This window comes from Oncorhynchus mykiss, chromosome 18 (genome assembly GCF_057628025.1).
Source record: "Oncorhynchus mykiss isolate SJ-2025 chromosome 18, ASM5762802v1, whole genome shotgun sequence".
Lineage (NCBI taxonomy): Eukaryota > Metazoa > Chordata > Actinopteri > Salmoniformes > Salmonidae > Oncorhynchus > Oncorhynchus mykiss.
Window position 1 is genome coordinate 17,290,083 of NC_143039.1, and position 13,630 is coordinate 17,303,712.

A 13,630-nucleotide genomic window follows, 5' to 3' on the forward strand; every position below is an offset into this window, starting at 1 on the left:
TTCAATCAGCAATTCAAATCCAGACTCATCACATTGTTCAGAAGCACTGATGCCCCGATCTACAAACAAAGACAAATGGAAAGTGCAAACCATCCCAAATGCACTTTATACCGTACACCATGCTGACCAAAACAAGGGCACTAGAGGACATTGGTTTGATATCAAATGTTTTGGGTCAGGGCCCATCCTTTTTCATTTGTCAAAGAACCTGCAAGAGGTCTGGTCTCCACAACAGGACAAGAGGTCTGGTCTCCATAACAGGACAAGAGGTCTGGTCTCCATAACAGGACAAGAGGTCTGGTCTCCATAACAGGACAAGAGGTCTGGTCTCCATAACAGGACAAGAGGTCTGGTCTCCACAACAGGACAAGAGGTCTGGTCTGCACAACAGGACTATTCATGTGCATATTTTTGCCACTGCTGATGGTGCTTATGATGATGTCTATAACCCCTCTTAAAGGGACAGTTCACCAACACATTTCAAAATGGTAAATGTGTTGTGGTACCCTGAAATCAGGTTATGAACAAGGAGAAGGAGAGACTGCAGTCCATGCTTTGGGTTTGTTTACCCAGCCACTGTCACTGCCTGCTTAAAAAAAAAGTCTCGCTCCAAACTAATGTGAGACAATGTAACACACCAGATATCAGTGTTGTGGTACTCGAGAGGTCTTAAGACCACATATTGAGTGTCTCGGTCTTGTCTCAGTGTCGGGGATACATTTGTACTCGGTCTTGACTCACCGAGACCAGCCAAGACCAGCCGAGACCAGCGGAGTAAACAAGTCCTAATTATCAGCTTCCATTCAGTCAGCACATAAAACTCCTAATTATCAGCTTCCATTCAGTCAACCAGCTCTAAGTGGACAGTTTGATTTCACAGAAGTGTGACTGACTTGGAGTTACATTGTTGTTTAAGTGTTCCCTTTATTTTTTTGAGCAGTGTATATATCCATACACGCTTGCATACACATACATGATGAAATGATGTGTTATTATTGGTTGGCAGATTGCGGTGGGTTGTACATAGGTGTGCATATCTACTAAGACATATCACGGATCATAATTTAAGGATTGAGGTACAAAGGGAAATCCAATAGAAACATTAGGATCCTGGTGGCGCAGCAGACTAAGTAGTGTACAGGGCTTGAAGATCGCAGGTTTAAATCCTTCTTTTAAAAAGCTATACATACACTATATATACAAAAGTATGTGGACACCCCTTCAAATTAGTGGAATCAGCTATTTCAGCCACACCCATTGCCAAAAGGCGTATAAAATCGAGCACACAGCCATGCAATCTCCATAGACAAACATTGGCAGTAGAATGGCCTTACTGAAGAGCTCAGTGACTTTCAACGTGGCACTGTGATAGGATGCCACCTTTCCAACAAGTCAGTTTGTCAAATTTCTGCCCTGCTAGAGCTGCTGTAAGTGCTGTTATTGTGAAGTGGAAACATCTGGGAGCAACATTGACTCAGCCACAAAGTGGTAGCTCACAGAACGGGACCGCCGAGTGCTGAAGCGCGTAGCGCGTCAAAATTATCTGTCCTTGGTTGCAACATTTACCACTGAGTTCAAAACTGCTTCTGGAAGCAAGCCTAAAATCACCATGCACAATGCCAAGCGTCGGCTGGAGTGATGAAAAGCTCGCCGCCATTGGACACTGGAAAACGTGTTCTCTGGAGTGATGAATCATATTTCACCATCTGGCAGACTGACGGACAAATCTGAGTTTGGCAGATGCCAGGAGAACGCTCCCTGTCCGAATGCATAGTGTCAACTGTAAAGTTTGGTGGAGGAGGAATAATGGTCTGGGGCTGTTTTTCATGGTTCAGTCTAGACCCCTTAGTTCCAGTGAAGGGAAATCTTAACGCTACAGCATACAATGACATTCTAGATGATTCTGTGCTTCCAACTTTGTGTTAACAGTTTGGGGAAGGCCCTTTCCTGTTTCAGCATGACAATGCCCCTGTGCACAAACTGAGGTCCATACAGAAATGGTTTGTTGAGATCGGTGTGGAAGAACTTGACTGACCTGCACAGAGCCCTGACCTGAACCCCATTGAACCCCTTTGGGATTAATTGGAATGCCGACTGCGAGCCAGGCCTAATTGGCCAACATCAGTGTTCAACCTCACTAATGTTCTTGTGGCTGAATGGAAGCAAGTCCCCGCAGCAATGTTCCAACATCTAGTCGAAAGCCTTCCCAGGAGAGTGGAGGTTGTTATTAACAGCAAAGGAGGGGAACCAACTCCATATTAATGCCCATGATTTTGAAATGAGATGTTCGATGAGCAGATACTTTTGGTCATGTAGTGTGTGTTTGGACAATACCCTAATAAAGTATAATGATGTCCATTATCTTTAAGTTTGCCAATGATAATAATGTTACATTCTTTGAATGTTTGTTGGACGTTATCATCCTAAAGTTAGCTCAAACCCTAACTAGAACTTGGGACTGTGGACTGTTAGCTAATGCTCTGGCAGTTTGTTAATTGACATTCAGAATACTCAGAAGGTTGCTTATGAAATTGACTTGTCAGAAAAGTTTAGCATTGTGGTAGGATCATAGTGTCCTACCACCAAACTCATGGAACCTTGATGTTATCTTTTGCATCTCACCTCAACAGATCACAAAACGAGTTTCAGACATTTGCAAATAGTTCATTTTTTTATTGGATCATGTCACACAGACTCAATGAGACCAGAGACCAACTCGATCCCACGCTCAAAGGTCAAAGGTCACAGAGCCCTAGAACTCAGTGATCCTGCGGAAGGAGCCCACGGCGGCAGATGCGGCGCTCCAGTCTGTGTGGCGGGGGTACTCGCCGCGCTCCAGGAAGTACTGGCGTCCCCTGTAGTTTGGCAGCTCGTAGAAGGCCCAGGCGCCGTGGGTCACCATGCACGAGTACACCTCGCGGAACTTCAAGGCCTCGTAGACCGAGGGGCAGTCCTCGGCCCACTCCACCATCCGACCGCCGAAGTCTGGCCTCTCGTACAGCCTCAGCTTCCACACGTTGCCATACACCTAGCAGGAACAGAGGGAGATAAAGACAAACATTGTGAAGGGTTAGTTAGGATTTTGTTTTGTACCAAATCTACTGTAATATAATTTATTGGGTGTTTCAGAGGCTTCTGAAATTCAGTTGGACATCATATTAGCTATAGCTGCCGTACATTCATGTTAAATATAATAAACTACTTGTAAGATATCATCTTCACTTATGTTGGTCAATAAATGATTTGAAATATAGAACAGCTCATTTAAATGACGTTGTAGCATGTTTAGAGTGGATTTGTTCATCTCTTTTCGTGTTCGAAGGGCATGAACTATTAACGGAAAATGCCCCTTTAAAGGTTTCTTGGCATATTTCCTCTTCAAGTGATGGGCGTGGGGGTAAAATGCTGCCAAAAAATGTCTGCTTTTGTCTGCTTGTATTGTCTGCTGGATTATAGAGCAGTGTGTTATTCCCTGATGCATTCTGGGCCTGAGGTCCACTTAACCCTGTATGAAACACTATCTCAGTCCCATTCTGTAACATAGACTTTTATACAATATTAGTCAAGAGGGAGGATTAGCTTACCTCCTAGTCGAGAATATCAAAACATCATATTTTACTTATTTTCTTACACATTTTTCAGAGCAAATGTTAAATGCATATGGTTTGCGTTACAAGTTTCTGCGATGAAAGAGACACATTAACTGCTGGGAACTATGGGACTAAGATTATTTGTTTTAAGGCATACAGAAGAGGGGGAGAGAGAGAGAGTATGGAGGGAGGGAGGGAGGGAGGAGAGAATTAGGGATGGAGGGAGGAGAGAATTATGATATAAAATATGGATATGCAAGGAATCATCTTACGTTTTTGATGGCGCGGCAGGACTTGACGCTATCGTTGAATCCCATCCATTGCTGGTTGTCTGTGTACTCCCCTGGGCTCAGGATGTATTGGTAGCCCTTGTAGTTGGGTTTCTCATAAAGCACCCAGGCCCCGCTCTCCACCCTCGCCGAGTTGCAGCGACTGAAGTAGGAGTGCAGGTCGGCACAGTCGGTGCTGCACTCATAGCAGCGGCCCTGGAAATTATTTTCCTCGTAGAACGTGATCTAAGGAAGGATGGGAAGCAGAGAATACTCTGCGGTGAGTTACGGATGAAAACAAATATCATATTACTACAGGATCACATATTACATGAACACTTTATTCAGACATTCTCAAAGTCATATAAAAATGGCAAAGCCATATCTTCAAACTATTATCAAGTAAACTTTTTGTGTTTGCAGGAATATGAAGAGTGTTGGCTGCACATGAATGAATAAAAAAAATAAACATATAAACCCAAATGTTCAACATTTATATTGAATAAGTATATGCATTGAAGTTACTATCATCACTGATAAATACAGATGTGTTGTTTAATGCGTCACCTTACCTTCACCATTTTGCAGCACAGTCTACTACTTTCTTAGCTGCCGCACCGGCAAACTATTTATGTATAAACAAAATGTGCAGAGTGTGGAAAGCCTTTGATATCCAAATGAGGCCGATTTGCATATCAGCAAAAAATGATTTGGTCATGTTTTATTTCTCTTTGTTCCAGTCTAATGATTCTGTAACAAACGATTGCTGGAACAGTGAAATTAATGTTATAAAGGCCTAAGTCACAGAATTCTGCTCGGACTATTTTATAATTATTTATTTTTCTGTTGGGGTTTACATCTTGGATATACTGAGTGTGTTTCCTATTCCACTACTCTTGTTGAGGAAAATGGACTTGGATCAAGTTTCTCCTTCATCTGATATCAAAGATGATCTGCATGTTTATGTGAGATTTGTACTTTTTTTAAATATTGTTTGTCTGTAACTGTTTCTGCTGTATTGTACTACATTTTCAAATGATACAAACATTTAAAATGCTACTTGGCCTTGAAATACAGTATCTTGTGTTTTTTAATAATTACTTCAGTTGTGATTTTTGAAATTACAAACACGTAGCCTATTTTTAATTGATAAGCGGGGTGTTGATAAGCAGGTGTTGATATTGGCAAGATATTTGCCTCGCTACCACTCTCTGTGAACAGATTTTCTGACAGTTACTTGATACTGATTTGAGGTCAAATCATTCCTTGGTAGAAATTGAAGTGGATGTATACTGAAAGCAACTATGGATACTCAATGAAATGTCAATGAGAGCTAAATTTACTCTAACCTTGATAATGAAAATACTGGAAAAACAACCTTTCAGCTAAATTTAGCATATTTCTCAATAATCTTGGATCCTTTCTCAAACTGGTCTCGGAGCATTTTGTATTATTCTGTACGTAAATTCGAGACACTTCATTTAGTATGATATGTTAGGTATGTATTCATTTGTGGATGTCCATCACCAATTTCGTATGATAAGTTACGAATTACAATTCCTATTATATGTTACGAATTTGCAAAACATACAGTATGTTATGAATTTACAAAACGTATGATATGTTGCAAATTCTGGCTAGGTGGCTAACATTAGCTAGGTGGGGTAGGCCGTCATTGTAAATAAGAAATTGTTCTTAACTGACTTGCCTAGTTAAATACAGGTTAAATAAAAAATGTACAAATACATTTTAAAAATCTAGGTTAGGTTTAAGGTTAGGTTTAAGGTTAGGTTTAAGTGTAAAAGTTAGGTTAAATGGGTAGGGTTAGCTAAAAAGGATTAAGGTTAAGGGAAGTGTTATGGTTAGGGAATGTGGGTTAGCTAAAATGATTAAGGTTAAGGTTAGGGGAATGGTTTAGCTAACATGCTAAGTAGTTGCAAAGTAGCTAAAAAGTAGTAAGTAGCTAAAATGCTAAAGTTGTCCGTGATGAGATTTGAACTTTCATCCTTTGGGTTGCCTTAGATTTCAAACTGTCTTATGTAACCATACTAAACAAATAGTTATCATACATTTTCTATGTTAGGTCTAGTCTATGAGAACAGGCTGCATTTCTATTTAATTATGTAGGCCTATCATTACCGCAAGTACTGCATGCAGCTTTTCCATATTTAGTCATCAGAGCCAACATCTTTGAATGTAAAGTAAAACTCTTAATGGCCCTCTATCAACCATCAGTTAAGTCAAGCATTCATCATTTCATAATTGGTTGCATTACTGGCATGCTTGTAAAGGCCCACCTCCGAGGAAGTATTTAGAGTAATTCATGTCGTATAGCGGAAATTCTTGTTCTTGTTTAGATTCCACCTCAAAGACTGACTTCGACTGCTAAAACATATTATGGAATTGGGGATGGGAACGTTGTGGTGATTCCCACGCGTAGCAGAGAAATAACAACCCTGATTGACAGCGGTCAGTGTAACTAGCTAGCATGCAAACCTTAGCTAGCTAATGAACGTTATATGAGTACAATTTAAACTAAGACGGGCGTACTTTAAGTCAGGTGAAAATAATTATTTCAGAAACGAACTACCAGCCTACCTGTCAAGAGATGAGTCTCAGCTAAACTGTGCCAATACCAGTTGTTGAGATGTTGAGGGCTGACATTTGTCTGACTCTTCCAGTTTTTGATAATTCCAGTGAAACTGTGTCGGCTTCCAGACGTCATTAATATTTAGACGTGCACAAGAACATAATCAAATAACTATATTCTTTGTTCTTTCAGCAAGCTAGCTAGCTATACAATGAGTATACATAACATTAAGAACACCTGCTCTTTCCATGACGGACTGACCAGGTGAATCCGGGTGAAAGCTATGACCCCTTATTGATGTCACTTGTTAAATCCGTCATTGTAAATAAGATTTTGTTCTTAACTGACTTGCCTAGTTAAAGGTACAATTATTATTATTATTTTATCCACCTTAATCAGTGTAGTGGTGTTCTAAAATACAATCATATCACACAATTTGACCATTTATAAAATCATCTATGTAGACTATTTTAAAAATAAGTGAAATCTGACATGATCCAATGGATTATGATAATTAGCTGGTAAAAAAGGGAAAGCGTAAAATCCTTACTTTGACCCCCTATTTTAATTTTCTCCATGGCAAATCGGTGAAGTGTAGATTCGTCACTAGTTAACACAGCCACAAAGTCATAAAACAGGATTTTAAGCTTAACTCTCATTTTAACCCTAACCTTAACAACACCTAACTCTCACTTTAACCCTAACCTTAAATTAAGACCAAAAAGCACATTTTTGTTTTCATGAATTTGTATGATATAGCCAAGTCTGACTTTGGCTGTTTTTATCTAGTAGAAAAGCTGTTTGGCTCTCAGTCGACTTGCGAATAGGAAGAACTTTGCAGCGGAATCAAAAAAACATTGCTATGCTGGTGGGTGGTTTCGTTTAGAGAAAACCCAGCCCTGAAACGAATTTGCTGAAAATAATTTGCACATCATCTAATAGGAAAAGATACGGAAGACTCACGGAAACATCCGAAGTCACACATTCAGATTTGGCACTTCAAGGCCAAATATATCATACTTTTGACTAAAATGATGACTTAGTGACTTACATTGTTGTGAAACGTCGTAGGTAAACTGTGGCCATCATCTTTTAGCTGTAAAAAGTGAATTTCTACTGGTGTGGGCGTTAAATAATGATAAGTAAACTGCTGGGTTGGTCTCCTTACTCTGAGTTCCCCTAGCCTCTGTCCCCCTATAGGCTGAGTCACTGCAGGATTAACCGAGCATGACCTCGTGACCCCATCTTCTCCCAGGACTGTTGACATCCACCTCTCAAAACAGTTGTCATGGTGACAGACACATTCTCACCCCCCCTAAAAGGTGTATGTTAAATACAATAAACAAATCATTAAGATCCATCTTCACAGCCTAAATAAATGAGGTAAAAAATTATTGCACCATATATTTCATACTCCAAACCAATTATAATGATGGTGAAAAGTGTTGGTCTTTCGTAAAACACAATCCAATACATGTAAAAAGTGTTTGTAAATACTCTTGGTAAAATATGATAAAAACAGCTACATGTTTTAAATACCTATGATCACATGATAATTCTAATACAGTATTCGTGCCCACTGTCTCTCTGCTTGTGCCAGCCAAGGACACAGCTGCACAAAATCAACAGCAAGAAGCATCCTGCTTATTCATCAGGATGGGGAATTTGAATAACAAAAAGCCATTTGAAATGGTATGAGGTATAAAAGCTTGAGTGAACATGGCCTATTGGACAACATCCCAGAGCCGCAGCAAACAAACACCATGGCCAAGGTACAATGTTGTATAGCTGGATTTTCTGCCTGATACATTAGCAATTTACTTTATTTTATTTATTTATTTTAGAATTGTTAAGTTACAGTTTTAATGTTTTTTTTATGTTCAGTAACGTTCCATTACATTTGAACAGCTGTTCTTCATGGCTGAGTTTGTGTGGGCCTCATTTCTACATTTGACCATTTCATTGTTGATTTACTAAATTCATTACCAGTCGTTCTTCTTACAGAACAAATTGTTTACATTTCAACATTTAATTATTTAGTTGATTAAAAATGACTTTTGATTTGAGGCATATCCTTTTCCTCTCTGTGTTGTGATTGATGCCTTTTCGTTGGTTGCTCCAGATCATCTTCTACGAGGACAGGAACTTCCAGGGTCGTTCCTATGAGACCAGCTCAGACTGCCCTGAGTTGACCTCCTACCTGAGCAGGTGCAACTCCTGCAGGGTGGAGAGCGGCTGCTTCATGGTGTACGACCGCTCCAACTTCCAGGGAAACCAGTACTTTGTGAGGAGAGGAGAGTATGGTGACTACCAGCGTATGGGCATGTCTGACTCCGTTCGCTCTTGCCGTATGATCCCCATGGTAAGATGGCTCTATTGGAAAACAACTTATATATATGATGCATTTATAGGGTCATATGTATAGTATATATATAGCTTAATACAATGTATAAAAAAATGTAAGTATTTGATTGTAAACTGATCAGATTCCTATTTAATTACTGTGATCATGTTCTTACTTTAAATATGTGTCCTTATTAACTTTACAGCACAAAGGACAGTTCAGGATGCAGGTCTATGAGAGAGAGAACTTTGGGGGTCAGATGCACGAGATGATGGACGACTGTGACTCCATCCAGGAGCGTTACCGCATGTCCGACTGCCAGTCCTGCAACGTGATGGAGGGCCACTGGCTCATGTACGAGCAGCCCCACTTCAGAGGCAGGCAGATGTACGTGAGGCCTGGAGAGTACAGGAACCTCAGAGAGATGGGCAACAGCTCCGTGAACAGATACACCTCCATGAGACGTGTCCTGGATTCCTGCGAGAGCCAGCATCATTGAAGTCTGAGATTCTTATTTTTCTGGCATTCAAAATAAATATTGGATAATTGAAATGCATGTTTCATTGTCTATGTATTACTTACCTAAACTTTAATGATCATTCTAGTACAAGTGAATGATAATATTTTGTCTCTAGTGCCTTCAGAAAGTATTCATACCGCTTAACTTATTCCACACTTTGTTGTGTCACAGGCTGAATAATAAAAAATTATACAAATCTCCCACATCTACAAACAATACCCTGTAACAACAAATTAAAATATGTTTTTAGATATTTTTGCACATTTATTGCAAATTAAATACAGAAATGTCCCATTTTATATAGGTATTCAATACTTTGTATAAACACCTTTGGCAGCGATTACAGCTGTGTGTCCTTCTGGGTAAGTCTCTAAGAGCTTTCCAAAAGTGGATTGTGCAACATTGGCCCATTATTTTTTTCAAAATTCTTCAAGCTCTGTGAAATTGGTTGTTTATTACTGCGAGACAACCATTTTCAGGTCTTGCCATATATTTCCAAGTAGATTTAAGTCAATACTGTAACTCGACCACTCAGGAACATTCATTGTCTTCTTGGTAAGCAACTCCAGTGTAGATTTGGCCTTGTGTTTGAGGTTATTGTCCTGCTGAAAGGGGAATTAATCTCCCAGTGTCTGGTGGAAAGTAGACTGAAATCTTCTAGGATTTTGACTCTGCTTAGCTCCATTCTGTTTCTTTTTTATCCTGAAAAACTCCCCAGTCCTTAACGATGACAAGCATACCCATAACATGATGCAGGGACCACTATGCTTGAAAATATGGAGTGCGGTACTCAGTAATGTGTTGTATTGGATTTGCCCCAAACATAACACTTTGTATTCAGGATATAAAGTTAATTTTGTATTACTTTAGTGCTTTGTTGTCAACAGGATGCATGTTTTGGTATATTTTTTTATTCTGTAAAGGCTGTTAATTAGTTAGTATTGTGCAGTAAGTACAAAGTTGTTGATCCATCCTCAGTTTTATCCTATCACAGCCATGAAACTCTAACTGTTTTAAAGTCATCATTGGCCTCATGCTGATATCCTTGAGCGGTTTCCTTCCTCTCCTACAAGATACAGAGATGAGGTAGTTGTTGAAAAATCATGTTAAACACTATTATTGGATACAGTGAGTCCCATGCAACTTATTGTGTGACTTGTTAAGCAATATTTTTACTCCTGAACTTATTTAGGCTTTACCATAACAAAGGGGCTGAATACTTATTGACTCAAGACATTTCAGCTTTTCATTTTTAATAAATCTGTAACAATTTAGAAAAACATAATTCCACTTTGACATTATGGGATGTTATGTGTAGGACAAAAAATCTCAATTGAATCCATTTTAAATTCAATCTGTAACACGACAAAACGTGGAAACGTGAAGGGGTGTGAATACTTTCTGAAGGCGCTATATTTCCTTTAGTGTCAATTAATGAAAAAATGCTTTTGGTTTAGGAGACCTGTTTATATTGTAGTCCTAAAATATGCACCATGCTTATTTCTGAAACAACTAATATTGCCTATACTGTATATGTTTATATCAGAGCCAACGTAGGTGCACGCTGCCACCTTACTACCCCGATACAGATTCAAACACAGCTCTGATGATTATAACCATGTTTACATCTAGACATTATTCTGGAGCCCACCAGGCACCAGAATAATGGATAGTCCATATGAATGATAGAAACTCATATACGGTAGGTGTCTGTGACATCATCTTGAGTTGAACTTAGGTAATGCAATTGAGTAAATTGATCTAAAATGGAACATTTGTAAATACAGACAACTTCATTATGTACAGGGCCACAACATTCACTTGCTCTATGTTTTGGGGATTGTGGGTAATTTGGCTCATCGTGAATTTCATACATCTTGGGTTATTGAACTTAGTGCCCTTCGTTCTTACAGTAGCAAATGGTCAGTAATTCTAATAACCGGCAAAGTCAGCTCTTCCAACATGGAGTCTGCTGGTCAAACTACTGAAAGTACCATTTGAGGGGTAGAGTATGCAACCTACTGTAAAAAATAACTAACTAAATATAATTTGCCCGTCATGTTGTCTAAGCCTTTAACTTATTTTGAATTTACTTGATTATTATGAGTTACACAAACAAAGGAATCTAAGTTGAAACTTTGTTGAATTTAATAAATCAGGCCAGCCTACCATTTTTCCTAGGATAGCTACTGCAGCAAGAGAGTGAAGGAGAGGTTGCTAACTAAGTGTATGTAACTTTTGCTAGCCAGCTAACTAACTTTGGTACCTGGGGTAAAACAATGAAGCTTTTTTAGTTCGGTAGCTCCTGCACCGCTCTTTGCTAGCTAACGTAACGCTGCATCCAAAACTCATAGAACTCCAAAACTGATAAGGTGGCTGCAATAATGCTTATATTTGTGATCTATCCCCTTTCTAAACATATTGCATTATATTTACTGAACTTATTTATGGATTCAGCTTAAATTCTTTGTCATTGAATCTAATTACAGATTATCTCAACATTTTGAATGCCGGTGACACCATGTCCCTTTGTCAAATTAGCATGCCTGATTAAAATGAAAGAGTGAAGGAGTGGTTTAGCATGTACAGTACATGTTTACAGGTTAGTGCTGTAGCCTTCTGAAACTATAACCAGCACCATTCACTTAGAAAGTGGATTATATCACAGTCTGTCAAATGTAAACACAACTGCAACTCCTAAACTCCTGAAATGTAAACACAAACACAACTCCTTTTCATTTTTGGAGGCATGTTCTTGACACAACAGTCTTACAGTAGCTAGTAAAATAGTTTAGGAGTGTCTGTTAACGATCTGTAAATAACTTTGGCTAGCTGGCTAACTAACATCGCTAATCTGCAGGCCAAAACAATTCACTTATTTACAGCTAGTTAGCGGTCTCACCGTTATTTGCTGTCAAGTGTAATGTTACCCCCAGAACTGATAAGGTGTGTTCACTAATGGTTCCATTTCCCTCTTTGTGACATGTCCACTTTCCAAGCCTATTGGCTCATGGCAGACACCAGACCTTATGCACTTGTCTTACTAATTGGTTCCTTTTGATTGATGAGATGGTTGTTATGCTCTGTTTTAATGAACTAGGACACATCAGGAATACTTAGAAATTTAACACTTTATTGAGTTAAACTAAAAAGTTGTGATTTTAACAGGAATCAGTGATACGTCTAACCGACATGAATCTATTCATGGAGCTGTTTCCCATCTCTCTGAGGTTCCTGTACTCTCCGGGCCTCACGTACATCTGCCTGCCTCTGAAGTGGGGCTGCTCGTACATGAGCCAGTGGCCCTCCATCACGTTGCAGGACTGGCAGTCGGACATGCGGTAACGATCCTGGATGGAGTCACAGTCGTCCATCAGCTCGTGCATCTGGCCTCCGAAGTTCTCCCTCTCATACATCCTCATTCTGAACTGGCCCCTATACTGTTGATAAAAGCAACAGGTCAGACAGATATGGAACTACTGTAGATCCAACCGGTGGACTCATACATTTAAATGTCAAATCTTGTTGATGACATGAGTTCACAACCCTTGCTGTTGAAACTATCTGCATCAGCTAAGAAGCAGCTACACACTCCATTACTTACACTGGGGATGTTACGACAGGACCTGATGCAGTCGCTCATGGTCATACCCATCAGGCGCTGGTTGTCGGGGTACTCTCCTCTCCTAACCATCATCTGGTGACCCATGAAGTTGGGGCGCTCATAGACCATGAAGCAGCCGCTCTCCACCCTGCAGGAGTTGCACCTGCTCAGGTAGGAGGTGACCTCAGCGCAGTCGTTGCTGGTCTCATAGGAACGACCCTGGAAGTTCTTGTCCTCGTAGAAGATGATCTACACAGACAATCACACAGTTAGTGCTCGATATGTTGAAATTAGTGCACTGATGCTCATTTGATTAGCAATGCCTTGTGTTTCCGATCGGACAGTCTTCTTTGGATGCATTGCTGCTTGGATAGACCCAGAGAGATGGGCATGGAGGAAGACTTGCAGTGGCACTTACCTTGCCCATGGTCATGGTGATGGTGATCCAATCTCTTATCCAATTTCAGATGGAATGCTGGACCATCGACCTCCTGTCCCTTTTATACCTTGGACCGCATTCACATCTCCATATTTATTGTTCTAGAACTCCATGAGTCATCATTCTATATTGTTGTGCAAGCCAGTCCTATAGTGGCACGTACTGAATGCCACGTTTATAACTATGTCACTGGGGGTAAAATAGAGGATCATGTTTGTTTCCAGCTAACCCTAGCTACCCTAATACTAGCTAAAGTAGTATATTAGTATTTGAT

General features: G+C 39.9%; 3 protein-coding genes across 3 annotated transcripts; 1 reads left to right on the top strand and 2 right to left on the bottom strand.

The window, feature by feature from the left end:
* Positions 1 to 2,660: 2,660 nt before the first annotated feature.
* Positions 2,661 to 6,691, bottom strand: LOC110527265 (gamma-crystallin M2-like). The gene is made up of 3 exons (XM_090207493.1): positions 6,458 to 6,691; positions 3,863 to 4,105; positions 2,661 to 3,028 (listed from the first exon to the last, which is right to left on the bottom strand). Exons 2-3 carry the CDS (start codon positions 3,905 to 3,907, stop codon positions 2,753 to 2,755), a joined length of 321 nt encoding a protein of 106 aa, XP_090063619.1. The 5' UTR covers positions 3,908 to 4,105; positions 6,458 to 6,691; the 3' UTR covers positions 2,661 to 2,752.
* A 1,358-nt stretch (positions 6,692 to 8,049) lies between these two features.
* LOC110527263 (gamma-crystallin M3) lies at positions 8,050 to 9,349 on the top strand. The gene is made up of 3 exons (XM_021608431.3): positions 8,050 to 8,221; positions 8,572 to 8,811; positions 8,999 to 9,349. Exons 1-3 carry the CDS (start codon positions 8,144 to 8,146, stop codon positions 9,290 to 9,292), a joined length of 612 nt encoding a protein of 203 aa, XP_021464106.3. The 5' UTR covers positions 8,050 to 8,143; the 3' UTR covers positions 9,293 to 9,349.
* A 3,077-nt stretch (positions 9,350 to 12,426) lies between these two features.
* Positions 12,427 to 13,424, bottom strand: LOC110527264 (gamma-crystallin M3-like). Its single transcript, XM_021608432.3, has 3 exons — positions 13,336 to 13,424; positions 12,918 to 13,166; positions 12,427 to 12,753 (listed from the first exon to the last, which is right to left on the bottom strand). The coding sequence occupies exons 1-3, from the start codon at positions 13,348 to 13,350 to the stop codon at positions 12,475 to 12,477; spliced, it is 543 nt and encodes a 180-aa protein (XP_021464107.3). The 5' UTR covers positions 13,351 to 13,424; the 3' UTR covers positions 12,427 to 12,474.
* Between the last annotated feature and the right edge of the window lie 206 nt (positions 13,425 to 13,630).